The sequence below is a fragment of the Oncorhynchus masou genome, chromosome 31 (assembly GCF_036934945.1).
Source record: "Oncorhynchus masou masou isolate Uvic2021 chromosome 31, UVic_Omas_1.1, whole genome shotgun sequence".
NCBI classification, from domain to species: Eukaryota; Metazoa; Chordata; class Actinopteri; order Salmoniformes; family Salmonidae; genus Oncorhynchus; species Oncorhynchus masou.
Window position 1 is genome coordinate 75,451,448 of NC_088242.1, and position 22,918 is coordinate 75,474,365.

At 42.4% G+C, this 22,918-nt stretch overlaps 1 protein-coding gene across 2 annotated transcripts in view; it reads left to right on the plus strand.

Annotated features, from left to right (window-relative positions):
• The first annotated feature begins 1,084 nt into the window (after positions 1–1,084).
• LOC135524443 (copine-2-like) overlaps positions 1,085–22,918 on the plus strand; it is a 39,664-nt gene continuing 17,830 nt past the window's right edge. The window contains exons 1-14 of one of the 2 annotated variants that reach the window (XM_064951979.1): positions 1,085–1,293; positions 4,387–4,589; positions 6,255–6,434; positions 6,571–6,645; positions 6,791–6,862; positions 7,210–7,293; positions 7,486–7,575; positions 7,722–7,820; positions 8,335–8,421; positions 8,931–8,990; positions 16,888–17,021; positions 17,300–17,354; positions 17,965–18,016; positions 18,233–18,366. In XM_064951979.1, coding sequence (XP_064808051.1) covers positions 4,416–4,589; positions 6,255–6,434; positions 6,571–6,645; positions 6,791–6,862; positions 7,210–7,293; positions 7,486–7,575; positions 7,722–7,820; positions 8,335–8,421; positions 8,931–8,990; positions 16,888–17,021; positions 17,300–17,354; positions 17,965–18,016; positions 18,233–18,366 — 1,296 coding nt within the window. In that variant the 5' untranslated portion in view covers positions 1,085–1,293; positions 4,387–4,415. Of the gene's footprint in view, positions 1,294–3,327; positions 3,396–4,386; positions 4,590–6,254; positions 6,435–6,570; positions 6,646–6,790; positions 6,863–7,209; positions 7,294–7,485; positions 7,576–7,721; positions 7,821–8,334; positions 8,422–8,930; positions 8,991–16,887; positions 17,022–17,299; positions 17,355–17,964; positions 18,017–18,232; positions 18,367–22,918 lie in introns of those variants that run through there. The other variant, XM_064951978.1, reaches the window with a different exon arrangement.

The window sequence follows — 22,918 nt, forward strand, 5'->3', positions numbered from 1 at the left end:
AGGGGGGGCAGTGAACCTTTATTCCAACCCTGGGAACTGGTCTCTATCTCTCTTTCTTCCTCTTCCTGGAAAGGTCTGTGTGTTGTCTCTATCCACTCTCATATTTATTTCTGCATTGATTTTGAATCTGGGATTCATTGATTGCTTAAGGTTTGCAGAATGATTTATTTTTTCACATCTGACTAAAAGGGTCGGTGTGACCAAGTCAATTTGTTCTCTTGAACTGCTGGATTCTAATTCTGTCATTGCTCATGTTTCAAATCAAATCAAAGTTTATTTGTCACGTGCGCCGAATAAAACAGGTGTAAACCTTACAGTGAAATGCTTACTGACAGGCTCTAACCAATGGTGCATTTTATCTGCTCATTTATTCCGTACACTTGTTGTGTTTTGTTTTGTGTGGCATATTTCTTGTTTACTTGTTTTTGTAATGTCCATTTTGATGTTTTATTATGACATGCACTGGTCTAATAAAGTGTGAGACAAGACTTCTTCATATTCTATGCTATGTAAATAGTGATTTTCTTTATCTGAATTTACCTCTAGATGGCAATACAATTTCACAATATAAGGTTCTATTCAGAATCAAGAAAAAATAACCTCCAGTCATCTCCATTTGAAATGTTTACACAATTAATATTTTTTTTGTCTTCTTTATTTTACAAAATAACCAATACTCACTGATGTAAATGATGAGCTGTTGACTATATTGTACCTTGTAAATTGAGACTGACAGAGTGTTTTGGCAAATGAGACAGCAGTGCACCAGATTCAATCAAGCACTGGGGTATATTCTCCCACCACCCCAACAAAAAGTTAAGTGACCTTAAACTATGTCATGTGATATAATATACTGTACTTCTGTGTCAAACGTATTGGCACTGAGATGTACAGAATTTGTCCCTATTTGAGTGATACCTGATTACACAAAAAGCCTATATGCTAAAAAATATGTAGCTTAGTCTATGTATTACCAAACCAGAGCATTTATATTTTCATTTTGCTGAAGGCAATTATCCCAGAATAGAGCGCGTGTGATTCGGGCGGAGTTCAGAGCAATGCGCGACTACTAGTCTCGCTCCTCTACACCACTCGGCTAGAGACTGTCACAGCGCAGAATGACCTGCCCCCGTGGCGAACTACAACAATTTGTTTTCCCCTGATGATATTTTTTGACATCATGAAAATAACTTCAATTTGTGCATAGGGAGAAAAGTGTTTGAGCTATCAAGAAATAAGGAATCTTCAGAGAAGAGAAGTGGGTAGAGTAGTACTTAAATCACGTTTACTAAGGTAAGTGAATATTGGGGCTCTTGGGCAGTGTATTTTTGTCATATGCTATTAACGGTATGCATATTATGTCTGGAAATATGTACATTAAGTAAATTCATGACTGAAATTAAAATGCAAGGTGTTCAAAGGTGTGCTGCAAATTCAAATATTACCAGTGAATTTGGGACATTGATATATTGTAATTCTCAATGTACTACTTCTGAAACTGTAAACTGATGTAAATATTTAGGGTTGCACACAGGATATGTCAGAGGTTATTGTGAACATAACGTTTGTGTCACATACAGATCTACAGAAAACCCTCACAAAGCTCAAGCTGTCAAGCACAAGAGTAAACAGAGACAGTTGTCACTAGCTCTAAAGCAGAAATGTCACAGTCTTCTCAGAGACCCATGTCTTTACTTCTCTGATTCACTCCTGTCTGTCTATTAAAATGGGGACGTAGCTCATCTCTATTGGTCTCTTGCTCTCTGCATTGCTCCATCTCTCTCTGGATTTTTTGGTTGTTAAAATATATTCTGAAATCTATACAATTTCTATTGTACGCCACCATCAAAGGTGGAGAAACTCTGTTCCCTTCTCACATATCCTCATAAGTATTCTCCAGTGACATTTGCGCTCTCACAGTAGAGCAGATGATGCAGTCAGCCTGGTCCTTAAGCACTGAGATTAGTGAAGATGGGAATTCAATTTACATCATGGGTTGAAAATGGTCTTGATAGATAATAATCTTGATAAATAGCAATCTATGCATATTTCTCACAGTTTATGTGTTGATTTAGCCTGGACCATTTGCACATGTAGCATTATTACTGGCACAAGAGCCAATTGAATATTTTTACCATCTGAATGAATGGTCTGAGAAAAGATTGCCCAAGGGGCATCTGGGGGGGGACTTTAGGTTTGCAGACAACCAGCCCTGCATTTACCTGTGGGGAGGCCACTTCCTCTGCCACACAGACAGGAAGACAACATGACACTGAGGGTGGTGACCTGGATCTGTAACTCACAGATCGCCAGTCTTTAAGGTTGCCTAAAGTATTCAACTCAGTTTTCGGTATGTGATTATATAATTGCGTATTCAGCGACGGACATTGAAATAATTCTAACTAAGAGGGTAAAGTATCAAAGTTCCTATTTGAACTTCAATACACAAACAGTATGTGGCATTGTCCTTTGACATTCCAATCACTGACAGTTCTAGGCTTCCTTAAAATTGCATTGTCTGCCCCTCCTCTGTAGCCACTTACTTATATCACATAGCGATGTTTCCCCTATATTTTTCCCCTACACGTTTCCCCAGCATCCATTTAAAAGTGAGACGCGCTTTGGCTCAATAACTGGAAGTCTATGGGAACAGCTAGCATGTCATTGTACTAATGCTAGTAGCAATGCAGACCCCCCCCCCCCCCCCAACCCGTTACCGTTACCACCACTACTGAAAAAATTCCTAGGGAAAACACTGCATAGTATTGCCCCATTCCCCTATTCCCAACAAATATGCTTATTGTACCCTGGGAAAATTCCTAGGGAAAACACTGCATAGTATTGCCCCATTCCCCTATTCCCCACAAATATGCTTATTGTACCCTGGGAAAGAAAATGCTAAATTTCTGCGACTTGTCAGCATACACCAGGGCAGACAGGTAATTAGAGTGTTAGAGTAAATGACCATGTACGTTGTGTTTACTGTGCTATTAAGGTGAGTGAGGCACAGTTTCCAGTTTGAGCGATAAGGGGTTGTTGGTTTGTGTGTGTGTGTGTGTGTGTGTGTGTGTGTGTGTGTGTGTGTGTGTGTGTGTGTGTGTGTGTGTGTGTGTGTGTGTGTGTGTGTGAGTGTGTGTGTGTTTGGATTGTCGATCTCTCTGTTTGTATAAGGATAAGGATGATTATGCTGTTGATTTGGTAACAATACAAGTTTTCCATGACATCATCAGCCATCAGAAGTGAACAAATAGAATGTGGCTATTATGCTAAAATTGGCCCTTATGGTCAGGGTATATATGGCCAAAGCTTTGCCTTAGGTGTGAAGAGTGTTTTAGTCACTCCAGTGACTGTAATGTTGGATGGACTGAACCTGAGGGGCTGTTTAGGGATATGGGGTGAGTTATTCCCCTTTTTACTTTAGGTATGCGAGCAATACTATGCTGATGTCTTCAGTACAATATTTTTACGGATACCAAAACAACATTTAACCGTTTACATTATACAAGCGAATGAGAATATGATACTTTACTTTTGCTCACTTGCTTGCGCATACATACATCCATGAAGATTGATTATGATTTGGTTGGCAGTGTGTGATGTGTGTGTATATGTGACGGAACACGTCCGTATGCTCCCTTTGTGCACTTTTCCCATTTGCTTTGATTGAAGGTAATTATTGGTAACGGAAGACATTCATATGGTAAGAGCTTCATAGAGAGCCTCATCTATAGTGCTTATATAAAAAAGTCCATTAACCATATCAGAAAATGACAATGTAGGTAAATAATCATTTTGGTTTTAGTTGTATTTACAGTGGTTTTATTATAACCTTATATTGAATTACTTAAGTTAATAAATGATGCTATAACATATGCAGTTGCACATCTGTAATCTCGAGGGAAAATAACCAATTTCCTGGTTCCACTAGCAGTGGAAGGAGGGTCTTCCACAATGGCACATCAGTATCTTAGCAACAAGAGCTCTCACCATACTCATCATGTCCTTACAAATTACTTTACCTGTGCATGAATGTTTGACAGAGTACAGATCTCATTAGTTATTCTCTCATATGACACATGATGGACCACTGTACTAGATAAATGATTCTGTGCGTGGCCCTGACCTTTGTTTTTCTTGCAGCTGAATTGATGTGGGCAACTCTCTGGATACTGCAGATGGATAAAATTACATTTTTATGTTCTATTGAATATGGAATATGAGGTCTCTGTAGGTCTCAAATGTTCTGTCATTAACCACCCTGCATTAAGGATCCCCATGTTTTTGTCAGTCTCTCTGCCTTATTTTGAATCTATGAGTCTACAGAATGCTCAGTGCTACAGTAATGTCATTCATAGTGCTGTTTCTCTTTGCTGTGTATGTTCCCAGGCTGTGGGAGGGCTGACAATCCTGCCGGCATGGCCTACACGCTCGGCACGGGGCCCGACTCTGGGCCAACCGTGAGTCCCCAACACTGCATCACCAGGGTGGAGCTGTCTGTGTGCTGCGGCAACCTGCTGGACAGAGATGTGACCTCCAAGTCAGACCCCTTCTGTGTGCTATTCAATGAGGTGGACAGCAGCTGGGTTGAGGTGATGAGGGGAGGGGTGGACATGGGTGGAAAAGGGTGAATGAATAATGATTCATGGCGAGATGAGGGAAAAGGTTGCTGGAAAAGTAGAAGAATGGGTGACTGACTGGAGGGTTGTATAAAGGTTAAACAAATATGAAGAATTTGTGGTTATGATGAAAGTTGGAACAAAGATGATACTGAGAGATGCTAAAAGAGAGAGTTAAAAATGAAAAGCAAACTACTTGAGAGGGTGAAATAAACATTACGAAGAAATTTCCTCTCACTGTTGAATGCTCTCAATGTTTTATCACTTACTAGTCAAGTTTGCAATAACACTGAGTGTTCTGTATAAACCAGGGAAATCGTGGATTTTTTTTAAACCTTTATTTAACTAGGCAAGTCAGTTAAGAACAAATTCTCGGAACACTGCCTTGTTCAGGGGCAGAATGACAGATTTGTACCTTGCCACCTTGGGGATTTGAACTTGCATCCTTTCAGTTACTAGCCCAATGCTAGTAACTGCACCTATCAATATACTATGGAGAAACATTAATCCACAGCTGTCTTTGAAGGCGTGTTGCCTAACATAGTTACAAAGTCATATTGGCTATATTGTAAAAATGCATGAAAAAATACGCTTTCTGGCCTTACTATAAGGTTAGGGTTAGCAGTGTGGTTAGGGTTAGGTTTAAAATCACATTATAAGAAGAGAAATTGTAGAACTAGGCAGGGCTCATGACTGTGTGTGTGTATGTGTGTGTGTGTGTGTGTGTGTGCGTGTGCGCGCGCTCTGGGTACCCTCTCAGTGCTAGGGAAAAACATGCCTGTCTGCCTGCCTGGGTAGTGTTCTGTTGAGGCAGGCTGAGTGTGTTCCTGCAGGCCTGAGCTGTCGGTCAACAGGGCAGGCTCCAACATGAAACCAGCATAGCGGTTGCTGCAGTAACCATGGAAACGTGGATGGAAACAAAGGAATCATGATGTTCTTAATGTGTGGAAAGAGAAATGTGGAATGGAACTAACAGGCAAACAGGGAAGGGACATGGAATATACACAGTGGGTTTTGAAAACGGGTAGCCTATGCATAACAAGTATGTGTGTGCTATCTCAGAGCTGTAAAATAGTAATCCTCACAATGGTTTCTCTTTGGATCATGATGAAAGCTACAGCATATGAAACACAAAACAATACACACACAGCCAGAACACATCCAGCAGAGCAGGCATTGAGAATGGAAATGTTTTTCTCCCTGTCCGTTAGGCGTGAGAGAGGGGTTCACTCTGGGTGGAGTGGCCATCTGTTCTGTGGGGGTAAAGAGGGACATGTGATAACACAGAAAGGGGAGGGGGTAACAATCAGAAGGTGCGGGGAGAGACACAGAGACTCGGGGTTCCAGTCAAACAGACAAAGCAGAGAAGAAACATATACAGCCTGCTCCGCTCTAGGCTCAGCGATGGGAGAACAAGAGGGGGTGATGAGTATGTGTACATCTTCTATCAGTCTGAGTCAGACATACACTGTGTTAGTCACCACCACCTGGTTTTATCTTTCACATGAACAAGACCTTATCAACCTTCAACACCCCCACATGTCCACCCTCCACCTCCGCTGTGTGTGCGCGGTGGTTGTGTGTGAGTACAGTACTTGTTTGAGAAAAACATAGTGTATTCCTGTGTATTATTTTCAGATTGGTCGAACAGAGACTGCAGTGAATAACCTGAATCCAGTGTTTGGGGTGAAGTTTAAGGTGGACTACCATTTTGAGGAGGTCCAGAAGCTCAAGTTTGCCCTGTTTGATGAGGACAAGTGCAGCAGCCAGCTGTATGAGCATGACTTCCTGGGAGAGTACATCTGTACACTGGGGGTGGTATGCTACATGTCACACTGTTCTTGGAGTCTGTCTGTGACACCTTTCTGCACCTGTTTATCACTTGTTTATGTTTATCTGCAGTTGGGCATTTCACCCCTCACTCACTTCTCTCTCTCTGGTCTGTGACCTTTAGATTGTGTCCAATAAGAAACTTCACCGACCACTGACCTTGGCCAATAGCAAGCCAGCTGGGAAGGGAACCATCACAGTGAGTACATCATGCTTATATACCTCATTCCCTCATTCCCACAAAGAAATCCAAGAACCATAAACATGTCCACACACACACACACACACACACACACACACACACACACACACACACACGCAGTAACAGTTTGTCTTGTATGCAGATAACTGCGCTGGAACTGTCAGACAATAGAATAATCACATTGACATTGTGTGGGAGAAAGCTTGACAAGAAGGTAAGAGTTACTGCTACTATATTATCATCTCTGTTGAAAGGTTCTTACTTAATATTTGGAACAACAATAATATTTTGTCCATTTATATTTTACATTTGAGTCATTTAGCAGATGCTCTTATCCAGAGCTACTTTAATTAGTGCATTCATCTTAAGCTAGTTAGGTGGGACAACCACATATCACAATCATAGTATGTACATTTTCCCTCAAAGTTGCAAAGTCAGAGATAGTAAGAGGGAAAAACAGTCAAGTGCAAGAGTTAGTTCACACAATTGTATTTGTATTTTTATACTGGTATGCTGGCAGCTTTGTGGGCCATCGTCAAAACAGATTGTTTTGTTTTGTAGGATTTCTTTGGTAAATCAGACCCCTACCTAGAGTTCCATAAGCAAGGAGATGATGGGAAATGGATGTTAGTCCACAGGACAGAGGTGAGTTGTTCGGGGTGGCTGTTTAAACTATTTAAATGTCAATACTGCCGAACTGAGTGTGTTATATCACTAAACAAGGTGTCTTACCACCTGCTGACAACAGTAACTGGATAGGCTTGGATTTGCTTCTGAGTTCTGTATTCCAAGTAACATGGAAGAAGTGTTCTCACTGTACCTGTTCTTGTTCTGCAGGTGATAAAGAACACACTGGACCCGGTGTGGAAGCCCTTCACAGTACCACTCATCTCCCTCTGTAACGGGGACGTGGACAGGAGCATCAAGGTGAGTAAGGTTTATCAACATGTGCATATTCATCTGAGGGCGATGGTATGAAAATGGAATCCCCTTTAGATACAGTATGTAGATAGCCAAATACATTTTAAGAAGTTATGTATTGTGGTATTACTGTATGTTGTCTCGTATTTTAGGTACTGTGCTATGATTACGACAACGATGGAGGCCATGACTTCATTGGAGAGTTTCAGACCACTGTCAACAAGATGAGTGAAGCCCAAAATTCACTGGAGGTGAGGGATGGATTTGAGAGCTACTCCAGTTTATCTATGGGGGTTTGTTCTGTATGCTTTAGTCATGCTGTGATGTGGATCAAACACAATTTTTACATTGTCTCAACTCTCAGTGTTCTCCATACTGTGAGTGGATGACTCACTTAAGGCACTGCAGTTAACACAGCAGTTAACACAGCAGTTAACACAGCAGTTAACACAGGTCACCATTTCTGAATGGAAGACACTTGTTCATTTGGATATTCACAAGAGCTTATCTACGCCTTGTTTTTAACCTCGTTAATACATGTTGGGTTATGGTTTATTTTACAGCCCGGCCACACCTGGAGAGAGAAGTATAGGAACAGCTCTGTATTTGACTTACGTTGTTCGCTCCTGACTTCCTGTTGAAAACCTTGTGTCATTAGCTAATGGCAGAAATGCAAATACAGCCGATGTGAGAAAGAGTGTACATTGTGTGGATGTGCAGAGGTGTCCCAGTGATAATTTCTTACTCTGTGTTCTTCTGCTCCAGATCGAATTTGAATGCATTAATCCCAAGAAACAGAAGAAGAAAAAGAGCTACAAAAACTCTGGAATCATCATTCTGAAGTCATGCAAGGTGAACCAAAACACATAGAGTCTAATAGATATAGTGTACACTATCCCTCTTAATGACTAATTAGTCAACCCACTATGGCAACTGCAAAATGCATATTAAGTCTAAAAGGAGACTGCCTTTTAATTCAATTATGAATGCACATTAAATCCTTATGCACACAGCTAAAGACTTTCCTTCATAATATTTTTTTATTACAAACAAAATGCCTGTAATTTTGGTTTTGCTGCAGGCAGGGATTAGAGTAATGGCTCAAATTGCTATTAAATGTATTTATTAATATCAGCACAAAACACCTGTCAGTCTCACACAGTCAACCAGGGGCTGCCTGCAGTAATCACCTTTGTTCAGGCAGCCAATTTCTGAGTATGGAGACTACTCAATCCTATCAAAGTGCCACTTCCGTGCCTCCTCCAATTATTTATCTATAGGAAAAATCATTTGAACTTGCTACAGTATGGATGGAATGGTATGAGCAGAGTTAGAATAATCTTTGAATACTGTCTCCTCAGGTTGAAAGGGACTATACCTTCCTGGACTATATTTTAGGTGGATGCCAAATCATGTTCACTGTGAGTATGTCATCACTTACCTCAATGTGTCTCCCACGTTCTACCTGTAAACTCTGACCCTGTACTCCCACTCTCTACCTGTAATCTCTGACCCCGTACTCCCACATTCTACCTGTAAACTCTGACCCTGTCCTCTAACGCTCTACCTGTAAACTGTGACCCCGTACTCCCACTTTCTACCTGTAAACTCTGACCCTTTACTCCCACTCTCCTAGTGGCCGGTTATTTAATGCAGGAAAACTGAAATCCGTTTTATCTAATTTCTACCAGCATGTCACCTGTGCAACTAGAGGCTAAAAACTCTAGATCACCTTTACTCCACAAACAGAGATGCATACAAAGCTCTTCCTCACCTTCCATTTGGAAAATCTATCCTCCTGATTCCTGCTTACAAGCAAAATCTCAAACAGGAAGTATCAGTGACTCGCTCAATATGGAAGTGGTCCAATGCTAATCTACAGGACTTTCGCTAGCACTGCCTGGAATATGGAACTCATCTGATGGCATTGAGGAGTTTACCACATCAGTCACCGGCTTTATTAATATGTGCATTGATGACGTCGTCCCCACAGTGACTGTACGTACATATCCAAACCAGAAGCCATGGATTACAAGCAACATCCGCACTGGGACTGAAGGCTAGAGCTGCTGCTTCAAAGGAGCTGGACACTAACCCCGACTCTTATAAGATATCTCGCCAAACCATAACCACAAACCATCAAACAGGCAAAGTGTCAATACAGGACTAAGATCGAATCCTACTACACCGGCTCTGATGCTCGTCGGATGTGGCAGGGCTTCAAAAATATCACGGATTACAAAAGGAAACCGAGTCATGAGCTGCCGAGTGACGCGAGTCTACCAGGCAAGCTAAAAATGCCTTCTATGCTCGCTTCGAGGCAAGCAACACTAAATCATGTGTGAGTGCACCAGCTATTCCAGATGACTGTGTGATCACGCTCTCCATAGCCGTGTGAGCAAGACCTTTAAACAGGTTAACATTTACAAGGCCGCAGGGCATGTCGAATTACCTGTACACGCACTCAGAGCATGTGCTGACCAGCTGGCAAGTGTCGTCACTGACATTTTCAACATCTCCCTGACCAGTCTGTAATACCTATATCTTTGAAGCGGACCACCATCCCTGTGCCCAAGAATGCCAAGGTAACCTGTCTAAATGATTATCACCCTATAACATTCACATCTGTAGCCATTAAGTGCTTTGAAAGGCTGCTCAGGACTCACATTAACACCATCATCCCAGACACCCTGGACCCACTACAATTCACATACTGCCCCAACAGATCCACAGATAACGCAATCTCTACTGCTCTCCACACTGCCCTTTCCCAACTGGACAATAGGAACACCTACAGTACGTGAGGATGCTGTTCATTGACTACAGCTCAGTGTTCAACACCATAGTGCCCTCCAAGCTCATCACTATGCTAAGGACCCTGAGTCTGAACACCTCCCTCTGCAACTACTCCAACTAGATCTTGGACTTCTTGACGCCCCCAGGTGGTGAGGTTAGGCATCAACACGTCAGCCACGCTGACCCTCAACATGGGGGCCCCTCAGGAGTGGGTGCTTAGTCCCCTCCTGTCACTAACGTAACGCAGTTTCTCTGGGCCTCCGCAAGGTTGAAGTATAGACTACCGATCTCTGTCCATGGTGCTGAAATTTAGACATGTCTATGCGGCTTCATGCCTATCGAATCGATGATATGCTTTCTGTGGTGCCAGGGCTTAGCGTAGCTTTAACTAAAGGATACATGCTTATTGGTAGGCCTATTTGATCATAATTTTCTCATGTTATGCCTAACATTTCACGAAGCTGTACACGGTGTTGCAATGCTGCCATTTTTAGACTGCTGGCTGACTTGTTCAGTAATTAATGTTGGATATTCGAACATTGCAGATTGTAAAATAAATGTTAGATGCAACAGCATACGTTTTTTTAAAATATAATCAACTGTCCTCTATAGGCTACCTGAATCTGCATGACATGAGCCGTCCTCACGCTCTCTCCCAGCTTGGATAGAAAGTTGTGCACAAACATGTAATAAAAAAAAAGTAATAATAGACACACAATGAGTAACAATAACTTGGCTATATACAAGTTAGTGCAAATAGGGTCAATGCAGATAGTTAAGAAATAGCTACCTGGACTAACTATTAAGCAGGTTTGTAGCCTGGGGGTAGAAGCTGTTCAGGGTCCTGTTGGTTACAGACTTGTTGTACCGCATCGGTACCGCTTGCCATGCAGTAGTAGAGAGAACAGTCTATGACTTGGGTGGCTGGAGTCTGACAGTTTTTAGGGTACTTTTCTGACACCGCCTGGTATAGAGGTCCTGGTTGGCAGGGAGCTCGGCCCCAGTGATGTCCTGGGTCGTACGCACTACCCTCTGTAGCGCCTTACAGTTGATGCCAAGCACTCTGAGGAACCTCATTGTGTGTCTATTATTACTTTTTTTTATTATTACATGTTTTATTGTTCTATTATTTCTCTATTTCTTTGCCTCTGCATTGTCAGGAAAGGCCTGTTGCTTACGAAGCATGGGCGTCATGTGACGAATACAATTTGACTTTCTTTTTTGACATACAACAAAGAAACAAAAAAACAAACACACTTGCATATGTTACTTCATTCATAGAAAGCACACTATAGTACTGTAAATCTTTGGAAACATGGAACAGGTTCTTCGAGGTTTAAAAAGGCTTCCAAAGTTTATAATTTCCACTTTAAAATGTCAGACTTGATTTACCCTAACTATAAATGTATAATCCACACAACATTTCAAATTTCCTGTTGCTCAAGGATTATTTTCCTGCTGTGAGAAACTGGTCAAATTAAGATCTTGTAGGTTACAGATTTCTCCATAGGAGAGTAACATTCTTCTTCGTCCTCCTCTGACGAGGAGTAAGTGTAACGGTTTTCTTTACTTGAAGGAGAGGCGGACCAAAACGCAGCGTGGTGGTTATTCATGTTTAATTTAAAAAGACACTATACATGAATAAACTAACAAAACAAGAAACGTGAAAACTCAAAACAGCCCTATCTAGTGCAAACACAGAGACAGGAACAATCACCCACAAACACACAGTGAAACCAAGGCTACCTAAGTATGATTCTCAATCAGAGACAACTAATGACACCTGCCTCTGATTGAGAACCATACTAGGCCGAAACATAGAAATACCCAAATCATAGAAAAACAAACATAGACTTCCCACCCCAACTCACGCCCTGACCATACTAAATAATGACAAAACAAAGGAAATAAAGGTCAGAATGTGACAGTAAGAAATGTCAGACCAATGCGCAGCGTGGTAAGTGTTCATCCTTTTAATAAACTGAACTGAACACTAAATACAATGTAACAAAAGAGAACAAACGAAACAGCTCTCCGTCAGGTGCAACACACAGAAAATCATCCACAAAACACAATAGAAAACAGGCTAACTAAATATGGTTCTCAATCAGGGACAACGATTGAGAGCTGCCTCTGATTGAGAACCATACCAAGCCAAACACAGAAATAGCAAATCATAGAAAAACTAACATAGACAACCCACCCAACTCACGCCCTGACCATACTAAAACAAAGACATAATAAAAGAACTAAGGTCAGAACGTGACAGTACCCCCCCCCCCCCAACGGTGCGGACTCCGGACGCAAAACTTAAACCTATAGGGGAGGGTCTGGGTGGGTGTCTGTCCGCGGTGGCGGCTCTGGCGCGGGACGTGGACCCCACTCCACCATAGTCCTTCTCTGCCTCTTTACCCGCTTCTGTGGCCTCTTTAAAGCGGCGACCTTCGCCGGCGACCTCGGACTGGGGACCCAAGCCACCGGTCCCGAATGGACGGGAGACTCCGGCCGCTCCGGACAGAGGGGAGACTCCGGCCGCTCCGGACAGAGGGGAGACTCCGGCCGCTCCGGACAGACTGGAGACTCCGGCCGCTCCGGACAGACGGGAGACTCCGGCCGCTCCGGACAGACGGGAGACTCCGGCCGCTTCGGACAGACGGGAGACTCCGGCCGCTCCGGACAGACGGGAGACTCCGGCAGCTCCGGAGACTCCGGAAGCTCCGGACAGACCGGAGACTCTGGCAGCTCCGGGCAGACGGGAGACTCTGGCAGCTCCGGACAGACGGGAGACTCCGGCAGCGCTGGTCATGAGGAAGACTCTGGCAGCACTGGACAGGCAGGAGCACCTGTAGGGAGGAGACGGAGAGACAGCCTGGTGCGGGGGGCTGCCACCGGAAGGGCTGGTGCGTGGAGGTGGCACCGGATAGACTGGACCATGAAGGCGCACCTGAGCTCTCGAGCACCGAGCATGCCCAACCTTACCTGGTTGAATACTCCCTGTAGCCAGGCCAGTGCGGCGAGGTGGAATAGCCCGCACTTGGCTGTGCTGATGAACCAGGGATACCATGCGTGGTGCCATCTACCCAGGCCCGAGGAGACGCACTGGAGACCAGATACGCTGAGCCGGCTTCATGGTACCTGGCTCGATGCCCACTCTAGCCCGGGCCGATAAGAGGCGCTGCTATGTATCGCACCAGGCTATGCCTGCACACTGGGGACACCATGCGCCTCACGGCATAACACCGTGCCTGTCCGGTCCCTCTCTCTCCATGGTAAGCATGGGGAATTGACGCAGGTCTCCTACCTGACTTCGCCACACTCCCCGTGTGCCCTCTCCCAATACATTTTTGGGGCTGCCTCTCGGGCTTCCAGCCACGCTGCCATGCTGCCTCCTCATACCGCCGCCTCTCAGCTTTCGCTGCCTCCAGCTCTGCCTTGGGGCGGTGATATTCCCCAGCCTGTGCCCAGGGTCCTTTGCCGTCCAGGATCTCCTCCTATGTCCAGGAGTCCTGAGATTGCTGCTGCTGCTGCCCGTTACCACACTGCTTGGCCCTTTGGTGGTGGGTGATTCTGTAACTTTCGTCTTCGTCCTCCTCTGACGAGGAGTACAAAATGTCAGACCAATGCGCAGCGTGGTAAGTGTTCATCCTTTTAATAAACTGAACTGAACACTAAAGAGAAAGTAACAAAAGAGAACAAACGAAACAGCTCCGTCAGGTGCAACACACACTAAACAGAAAAGAATCACCCACAAAACACAATAGAAAACAGACTCCCTAAATATGGTTCTCAATCAGGGACAACGATTGACAGCTGCCTCTGATTGAGAACCATACCAGGCCAAACATAGAAATAGCAAATCATAGAATCAAATCAAATCAAATTTTATTTGTCACATACACATGGTTAGCAGATGTTAATGCGAGTGTAGCGAAATGCTTGTGCTTCTAGTTCCGACAATGCAGTAATAACCAACAAGTAATCTAACTAACAATTCCTAAACTACTGTCTTATACACAGTGTAAGGGGATAAAGAATATGTACATAAGGATATATGAATGAGTGATGGTACAGAGCAGCATAGGCAAGATACAGTAGATGGTATCGAGTACAGTATATACATATGAGATGAGTATGTAAACAAATTGGCATAGTTAAAGTGGCTAGTGATACATGTATTACATAAGGATGCAGTCGATGATATAGAGTCAATGATAGTCGATGATATATGAGATGAATAATGTAGGGTAAGTAACATTATATAAGGTAGCATTGTTTAAAGTGGCTAGTGATATATTTACATCATTTCCCATCAATTCCCATTATTAAAGTGGCTGGAGTTGAGTCAGTGTCAGTGTGTTGGCAGCAGCCACTCAATGTTAGTGGTGGCTGTTTAACAGTCTGATGGCCTTGAGATAGAAGCTGTTTTTCAGTCTCTCGGTCCCAGCTTTGATGCACCTGTACTGACCTCGCCTTCTGGATGAAGAAAAACTAACATAGACGACCCACTCAACTCACGCCCTGACCATACTAAAACAAAGACATAATAAAAGAACTAAGGTCAGAACGTGACAAGTAGGAGAAAATCGTCATTGGTCTATTTTTGGCTAAGGCTGATGAGAGAAACATTGTGCGTCCCTGGTGATGTCACACCTTTGTGTCAGAGCTCTATTATTGGCCAGCCGGTGTATTTATCTCCAATTGTGCTGAAACATTGTCTACCACCATTTACGTATCCATGCTACCGTGAAATACTCGGAGGATCTGTTCCCTTTGTGGTGCCAAAATATGTGCATGATCTATTTTCCTATTTTCTCAGCAAAATAGCTCCACCTGTATTTTATTATTTCCTGAATGGCAACATTAACTTTCCATGAATGTTTTATTCTGCCACACCTCTTTAGTTACTTGTATGTGACCAGATGTGTTTATTTATGTGGTTGTGGACCACAGACATTGTTCTGATTAACAGGCTCCATGTGTGGTCCTGTTCAAGAAATGATTTTCTCCCCGTGTTATTGTCAGAAAAATGTTTAAAGCAAATGGAACATTTGTGTTGCCATAGTTACTGTGATTTGTGCCGAAGCCAGACAATGTCTTTGCAGAAATAACAGAGGGAGAGACTGAAAACAATAATAGGAACATGACTGGAGACTATCTATCTCCATGGTTTGGCTTTTGTGTTTGTAATGTATCCATAATGTTTTTGTCCTTTTAGTTGACATTTTCTAAAAACCTAGCTGCTAGGCAGGACATTTGAAATGAATCCTGACAGTTTTACAAAATGTTTCCCATTTTAAAAGAGGAGGTACTACAATTTATACTGGGACAATTATATTTGTATTAAAAAATATGTTCAAAACACCAGTAGTAACACCTTAATCATCTACCTTAATCCAATATGATAATTAAAATGATTTAAAGACTTCACACCTGCATGTTATAATTCAGTCAAGATCGGTGTCTGAGAAAGAATGTGAATCTAAATCCTCAAAGGTGCATCCTGCAGTTCTCTTAACCTGCTTTCTTTTGTCAGAGTTCTTTGATTTGTCTCACAGAGAAAGATGTTCTCTCTCTCTGTTCCACTGCATTCGATCAGATTTAGCATGCACCTAATCCTAATCTGTTAGAGGGGAAATCTTCTCTACAGAGATGCAGATGAGAACCCTGCTCATATATAGACTGGAACTAGAGACTACAATGTTTGCAGTAGTTGCATGGGAAAACACATTGACTATATAACACAGTAGTATAGCATTTTATTAAAAGCAGCTTTAGACTATTTGTCAAACTAGCCTAGAGGTCAGACCTGCAGTGTGGAGTGGTGCTTAGTTGACCAGTGTTAAGACTTGTAGTCATTCATGAGGTCATCTGATTGTACATTGGGTTAGGTTGTACCCATTAGGTTGTATCCAGAGTTAAAGGTATGGTTAAGAAACATGGTCATTCATCTGGACTAAATTGAGATGAAGCTAAAGATTTGAGTCAGTTCCCTGCTCATGCAGAGTAGCAGAACACTCATTACATTGCCTAGGGCTTGATTGAGATGCAGGGGATTGGGCATATGAAGTGGCACCCTGATTCTGTCAGATCGCATCTCTCTCTCCCTTTCCCTCTCTTTCTGTCTTTCTCACCCTTTCTCTCTCTCTTTCTCTCTCTTCTCTTTTTCTCCTCACCTTGTCCATCTATTGTCTAATAGAGGCTGTCCAGTTATCAGCCACAACTTTGGTAGGAACTGGAGGAGATCTGAGTAGAAGCAATGCTCTCTGATAGGATTGCTGGTTAAAGGCATTAGCATGGACTGAATGAAGATGTGGGCTTGGGAGGGCTTGTTGAAATCTTTGAGTTAATTACCATGTTTATATTGTAACCATCTTTGCCCGAGGACAGGATCCTGAAATAAGGCTCTGTAAGATTCACTGGATTCTTTTTATATGCTCCACACCTTTGTTCATATTTAAGCTGATTTATAGGCTTTGTTTGTGTTTGTGAGCATGTCTGTCTCCTGTCTTGCTATTCCTGTAGGTTGGCATTGATTTCACAGCGTCTAATGGGAACCCTCGGGAGGCCTCCTCTCTTCACTTCATCAACCCTCTGGGCAGCAATGAGTACTTGTCCGCCATCCTGGCTGTGGGCCAGATCATCCAGGACTATGACACGTGAGTCCCATTAGTGTAAACAGTAATAACAGGACTCAATATGATCAAATCACAGATATATAAAGTATTATATTGTATACATCACAGTCATAAGTCACTAAAAGGTCCCTTCAACTCTTCTAATTCTGTCTACTCAGTCATATTCTTTGTCACTCATTGTTTCTGATAAAGTACCAATCTGAGTTTATTGAGAAATTCCATAATGTAAAATTGCATGTTGAATTCTGATGAAGTTGCTTTTTACTCATCCCTGTCAATCTGTTGCCCTCCTTCCTTAGTGACAAAATGTTTCCTGCTCTGGGATTTGGGGCTCAACTCCCTCCAGACTGGAAAGTAAGTGTATAAACTGTCTACGTGTGAGGGTGTGTCTTCACGGCACACTACATATGATAGACGTAGAGCCAAAAGTAATGCTAAAGAGAAGAGGGAGACTGGAAGACACCGGCATCCCAGAGTATGTATAAAACATGCATATTCCAATAATTATGCAACTGTAATCCCATCTGCGTTGCCATGGCACTGCACTGATGTAAAGGACAACTGAATAAGGAGGCTGAGCAACAGAAATGGACAGAATATTTAGCATTGCGTTCAGATACTTTATGGGAAGTTTTTAGGGAGGTTAAATCCATCAGAGAGGACTAGAGGAAGAAGAGAGGGAGAGGTTGAAACAATTGGAATGAAAGGGCAGTGCAGGGATGGGAATGTATGTAATGGATTTGGAGAGGAGGAAAGCAAGAAAGAACAGATCATGTGAAGCAGGGGGAATGGAGGAAGAGAAAATGCTTGTCACACAATTCACTGCTTTTCCCACCTGCTACAATCATACAATGGAAATGCATATTTCTAGTGCCCCCACATCTCTCACATCTCAGCCATTGGAAATTCTCAATGTACAATTTCTGCACCTGAGGAGACCTATTTTTCTCTCCTGTACCTGCAGGTGTCTCATGAATTTGCCATCAACTTTGACCCCACCAATCCCTTCTGCCAAGGTGAGCAACTATTATGTTTTCTGTAACCCCTGTTAAAAACCTTATTACAATGTACTCACTGCAGGCTGCACTTATTAGGGTTTGTTTCTTCCTTTATCCTTGGAGTGGGTGTTATTTCTCATTCATTTGAGAACTACCATACTTAGCCCTCTGTCTGCTGGTGAGGGTGCTGGTTTGTGCTGGTTTCCATGTGTGATTCCTGTTTCCTATGGTCAGGCGTGGAGGGGATTGCCCAGGCCTACTCTGTCTGCCTGCCTCACATCCGTTTCTACGGCCCCACCAACTTCTCCCCCATCATCACCCATGTGGCCCGCTTTGCCACCCAGGCCCTTCAACAGGAGACTGCTGCGGTGAGGATTGCTTGTTATCAATATTAGGATTTCTAGTTTCATTCTTTTATTGCTTATCCATTTTCATTTGATTGAATCTGTCATTTTCCTGTTGAAGATGTCCATCCGACTCATGTTATTAGTATCGGTCAACATTACCAGTTCCAAATTATATGTAAATCCCCCCACATGACCAATGCTTATTATCTTTAAAGGCGGGTGCACTTTGTAGTAAACACAAGCACTGTTCCACTGCCCAGGGCCAGATGTAACAGTAACCCAGAGCTCCTGAAGTCACAGAACCTTTAAACATGCACAAGGTCGAAGAGGTATATAGGGTACTAGGGGGTAACTGCCCCCACCCCCTATAATTCACATTAAGACCACAAGATGTCACCAAATATTTTTTTCAACACTTTCCTTGGCTGCCACTGCTCTTGCTCAACAACAAAAAATCTTCTGTGTCATCACAACTTTTGGAGATATTTCAACAAAACGATTTTGTGGTAAATTGATACAATTTTCTTACATTTTGAAAAAGTTGTAGATATATTCCAATGAAGTTAGATCTCTCATTGTTTTAAATATACAAGTAGGAAAGCCTTAATCCACTTGTTTAGAGATACATTTTCATTTTCTTCTCGAAAAGTAGTAATATGTTGGATGAGTGTGTTGGGGGCAACAAGCCCCCCATTTATGGTTATGAATGTGTTTCTACTAGTCATTTAGACAATGACTAGCCTAGTTAGTGCTAGTTTATGCTAACTTTCTAGCTAGAAACTTCCCTAGCAGTAAATGCTAGCCAGCTAGCAAGTTAGCATAAGCTGCTAGAAGTGCTAGCTAGCAACCTTACTACCAGATAGTTTGACATAACATACATAAAAAATCTAACGTAACTTAATTTCAGTTGTCAATGTGTCCACAAGTGACTGATAGCTTTACAGTTAATGTTACTTTATAGCCTTTTGCATTTTATGTCATATAGCTAGATACGTAGCTAGCTATGTTTTTAAGAGAGAGCTTTTCAATTGGCATCTCTCCCCTTGTTTTCAGTCACAGGAGGGGACATGGATTAGGTGTGAGCAGTGCAGGAGGTGGACTCATGAGTTGTGCTCCAATTTGACTGGGGATAGCTTGTTTTGTGACCCATGTACAAATTAGAATTGTGCAATGGCAGAGCATAAGAGAGTTGCCTCCAATGTTACGCTGAATTAATTAGTTAAGTCATTATTATGAATTATTCAATTCCAATGTTATTTAATGTCATTAGTTATATTCCATTCCAATATTATATTCTAATTAATATTTTTTGAATTAATTAAAAACAACTATTGAAACCCTTTTGCTCCTGAATGTAATTTTAAAGACTGTTGGGATTGAAAATCTTGCATTATATAAATCATATTTAGTGTAATTGTACAAAATGGATTGTATGGAAAAGGAACAACAAAGAAAGAACAAATAAAATGAATATGCAGGTCAGTTAAAACAAGGGACTTAACATCAAATCTCCTCATAGTGCGGATATTAATGGTGACATGTGCAACGCCATTCCCCCTCCCCATATTTTATTTAAATAATACAAATAAGACATCTAGACTTCGCTTATAAGTATTACTTACGAAAGAATTTTAAAATAAAACTGATTAAATGGATTTTAACACCCTATGCCATAATCTTCTACCGGGGTAAATGACACCCCGGGGGCCAAATGCCCCAGGGGAGTGGGGGGGGGGGGGCAGTTACCCAGGTACTTTTTTTTAAAAGCCCCTTTTCTAAAACAACATTTCATGAAATTACAAAAAAAGTGTAAACTGTAGCCATTTATTTCCCTTTATAGTTTATTTGCCTAAGTATGACCTTTATCCACATACCAATTTTTTCCCCAAATGTTGCTTTTTTTGTGTCTTCAATTACACATTGCTGGTTACTCCCAGGTACCCTACTACTGAGCCATTACATGACGTCTTCTTGTTCCAGGTAGAGGTTTTTATAGAAAGATTCGTATCCATGGAAACTTACCCTCACCCTTGCTGAAGCAACTCAAAAAACATATTTAACAATATTGGAAATAGCTGGAGTGATGTCTACATCATCAACTCTATACGCAACCTATTCAAACACTTTGTACTCATGCCTGTTTTTACCACAATAGTGCTCTGTATTCTGCCTCTCATGCATAATGAGACATAACAGGCTCTAGCTTATTGGTAAAGTCATAACAGTTACAGAGTAAAGAGTCCATCTCATTGGACAGCCTTCCCTGTACGAATAATTGTTTTCTGTGTCCATCAGACAGGCTTGTTTCCCTCAGAGCTGCTCAACATGCTGTAATTAGAAAATAATGAGTCCCCTTACTGCTGTTCACACGGGCCTATCAGCAAGCTGTGTGTTTTCTGTGTGTGTGTGTGTGTGTGTGTGTGTGTGTGTGTGTGTGTGTGTGTGTGTGTGTGTGTGTGTGTGTGTGTGTGTGTGTGTGTGTGTGTGTGTGTGTGTGTGTGTGTGTGTGTGTGTGCGCGTGTGTGCGCGTGCGTGTGTGCGTGCGTCTGTGCGTGCGTGCATTTTGGACTCAGGGTATGTAAGACTGGGAGTTGGATCTAGCACTAACAGATCCTAATTGCTGTGTGGAAAAACCTCAAATCTCTGATTCTTGTTGTCTGTTCAAAGTCAGCAGAGGCATTTTGAAAATCGCTCTTATTACCAGCCCAGAGCAGAAGAGAGCAGCTATTAAAACCCCCCTTTCAATTCTAGTTATTTATAGAAGGTGATTCAGTGAACAAATGTTCCCTCTTTTCCTTTTGTTGTTCATGGGTTTTAATGACTAATGAGGCGAAGGCCCAGAGTTCTGCTCCATTCTGTTGCCGCCTGTCTGTCTCTGCTACAGGAGAGGTTCTGACTCTAGACAGAGATGCAGCACTGGAGAGTGTGACAGTAAGGATGTGACAGTGGCCACGTTTGAGGAGATCACTTTTGTCAAGTCGGGTACCATCGTTGGTCACCGTCTTTCAAAGTGTGTTGCATTATGAGGATAGAAATGGTGCGACTTGTGCCTGCATGTTATCAAAAATCATGTGTTCAAAGGTCATAAAGTTTCGGCTGCAGTCGTCTGCGCATTTCTACAGTTGCTCTTCACCAATTCATCCTGGAGCATCACCTGCATTGTGGGAGGCTCTATTGTCAACCAATCATTAGGGTGTTTTTGTTTGACACACACGAACGTGACACTCATGTTCATGAGTGTGTGAAATGGGGATTGGAGACATGTTTATTTCAACATTTTAAAGAGCAACTTTTATAAACAATGGCAACGCTGGCATGTTGCACCGAGCCTTGCTGTTGGAAAACCACCTCGACTTTAGTCTACAGTCTGTTGCTTTCTCCTTACCACTCAAACAAGCCCAGTGACTCTTACATTTTGTCATTTAACAGATGCTCTGGATTTATAGTAGTGAGTTCATAAATGTTACTACTTTTCCCCCTTGGGATCAAACCCACAATCCTGACATTACAAGCGCCATGCTCTACCAACTGAGACACAAGAGACTCTAGTGTAAACAGACTAGACATGCTGACCAGGACATGCTTTTCTTCCAGGGAAGGAAGACTGACCAGGACATAATGTGCAAAGTTAAGGATATACAGTAGCTAACATTCTTATACCCTAAAAATAGTGAAAATACAGCCCAGACCCCTCATTGGACCTTCTGTTTCCTGGCTTCACATTCAGATGTACACAGCATGTGGGTTTGACAAGTAATAGCTTGTTATTATTAAGCATTCTTCAGATGCTCCTGGGAGCTTTATGTCCCTAATTGCACCCTGTCACCCCAGAGAAATAGGGGATAAATAGAGAAAGACCAAGGAGAGTTTTACTGCAATTTGCTGGTATATTAACTGTAAAAAACAAGATAAATTAGCTATTGTGTTCACTTCACAAGGTTTTAGAAATGGAAGAGATAAATACCTTGGTGTGTGCATGTGTGCACTCGCAAGTCACCTGCTAGGCACTGTAATTGTCTGTCCCTGTCCCTGCCTTTGATAATGATTTTGGCTGGGTGTGAGTGTGTGCAAAACGTCTGCGCTTCAGCGTGGTAGCTGTGTCTGTCTCTGTCTCTTAGATAATGATTCACTAATGAGCGTGCCTGTAAGTACATTAAAGGAGCAGACTTCACAGTGTCCACAGGAGCGGGGGCTTCTATCAAACATAGGCCAGCTCTGGTGGCCCTTCTGACGGGAAGCAGGCAGGAGCAAGGGGGCGCAACAGCAAGTATATCTGTGGGACTGTGTTTGTGTGGGAGGAAACTACTGACAAGACTACAGAGATGACTAGAGAGCAGTCAGTACAGACATTAGCCAAGCCGTGTGTGTGTTGCTGTGTTTGTGAACTTGTCAAGGTATATCTGTCTGTGTGTATTTAAGTAAAATCATGTATATTTGTGCACAGTGTTGGGTTTGTTACCTTCTAATGTAATCCATTACAGTTAGAGTTACTTGTCCAAATTGTTTATCAATAATGTAACTTTTGGATTACCCGAACTCAGTAACATAATCTGATTACTTTCAGTTACTGTTA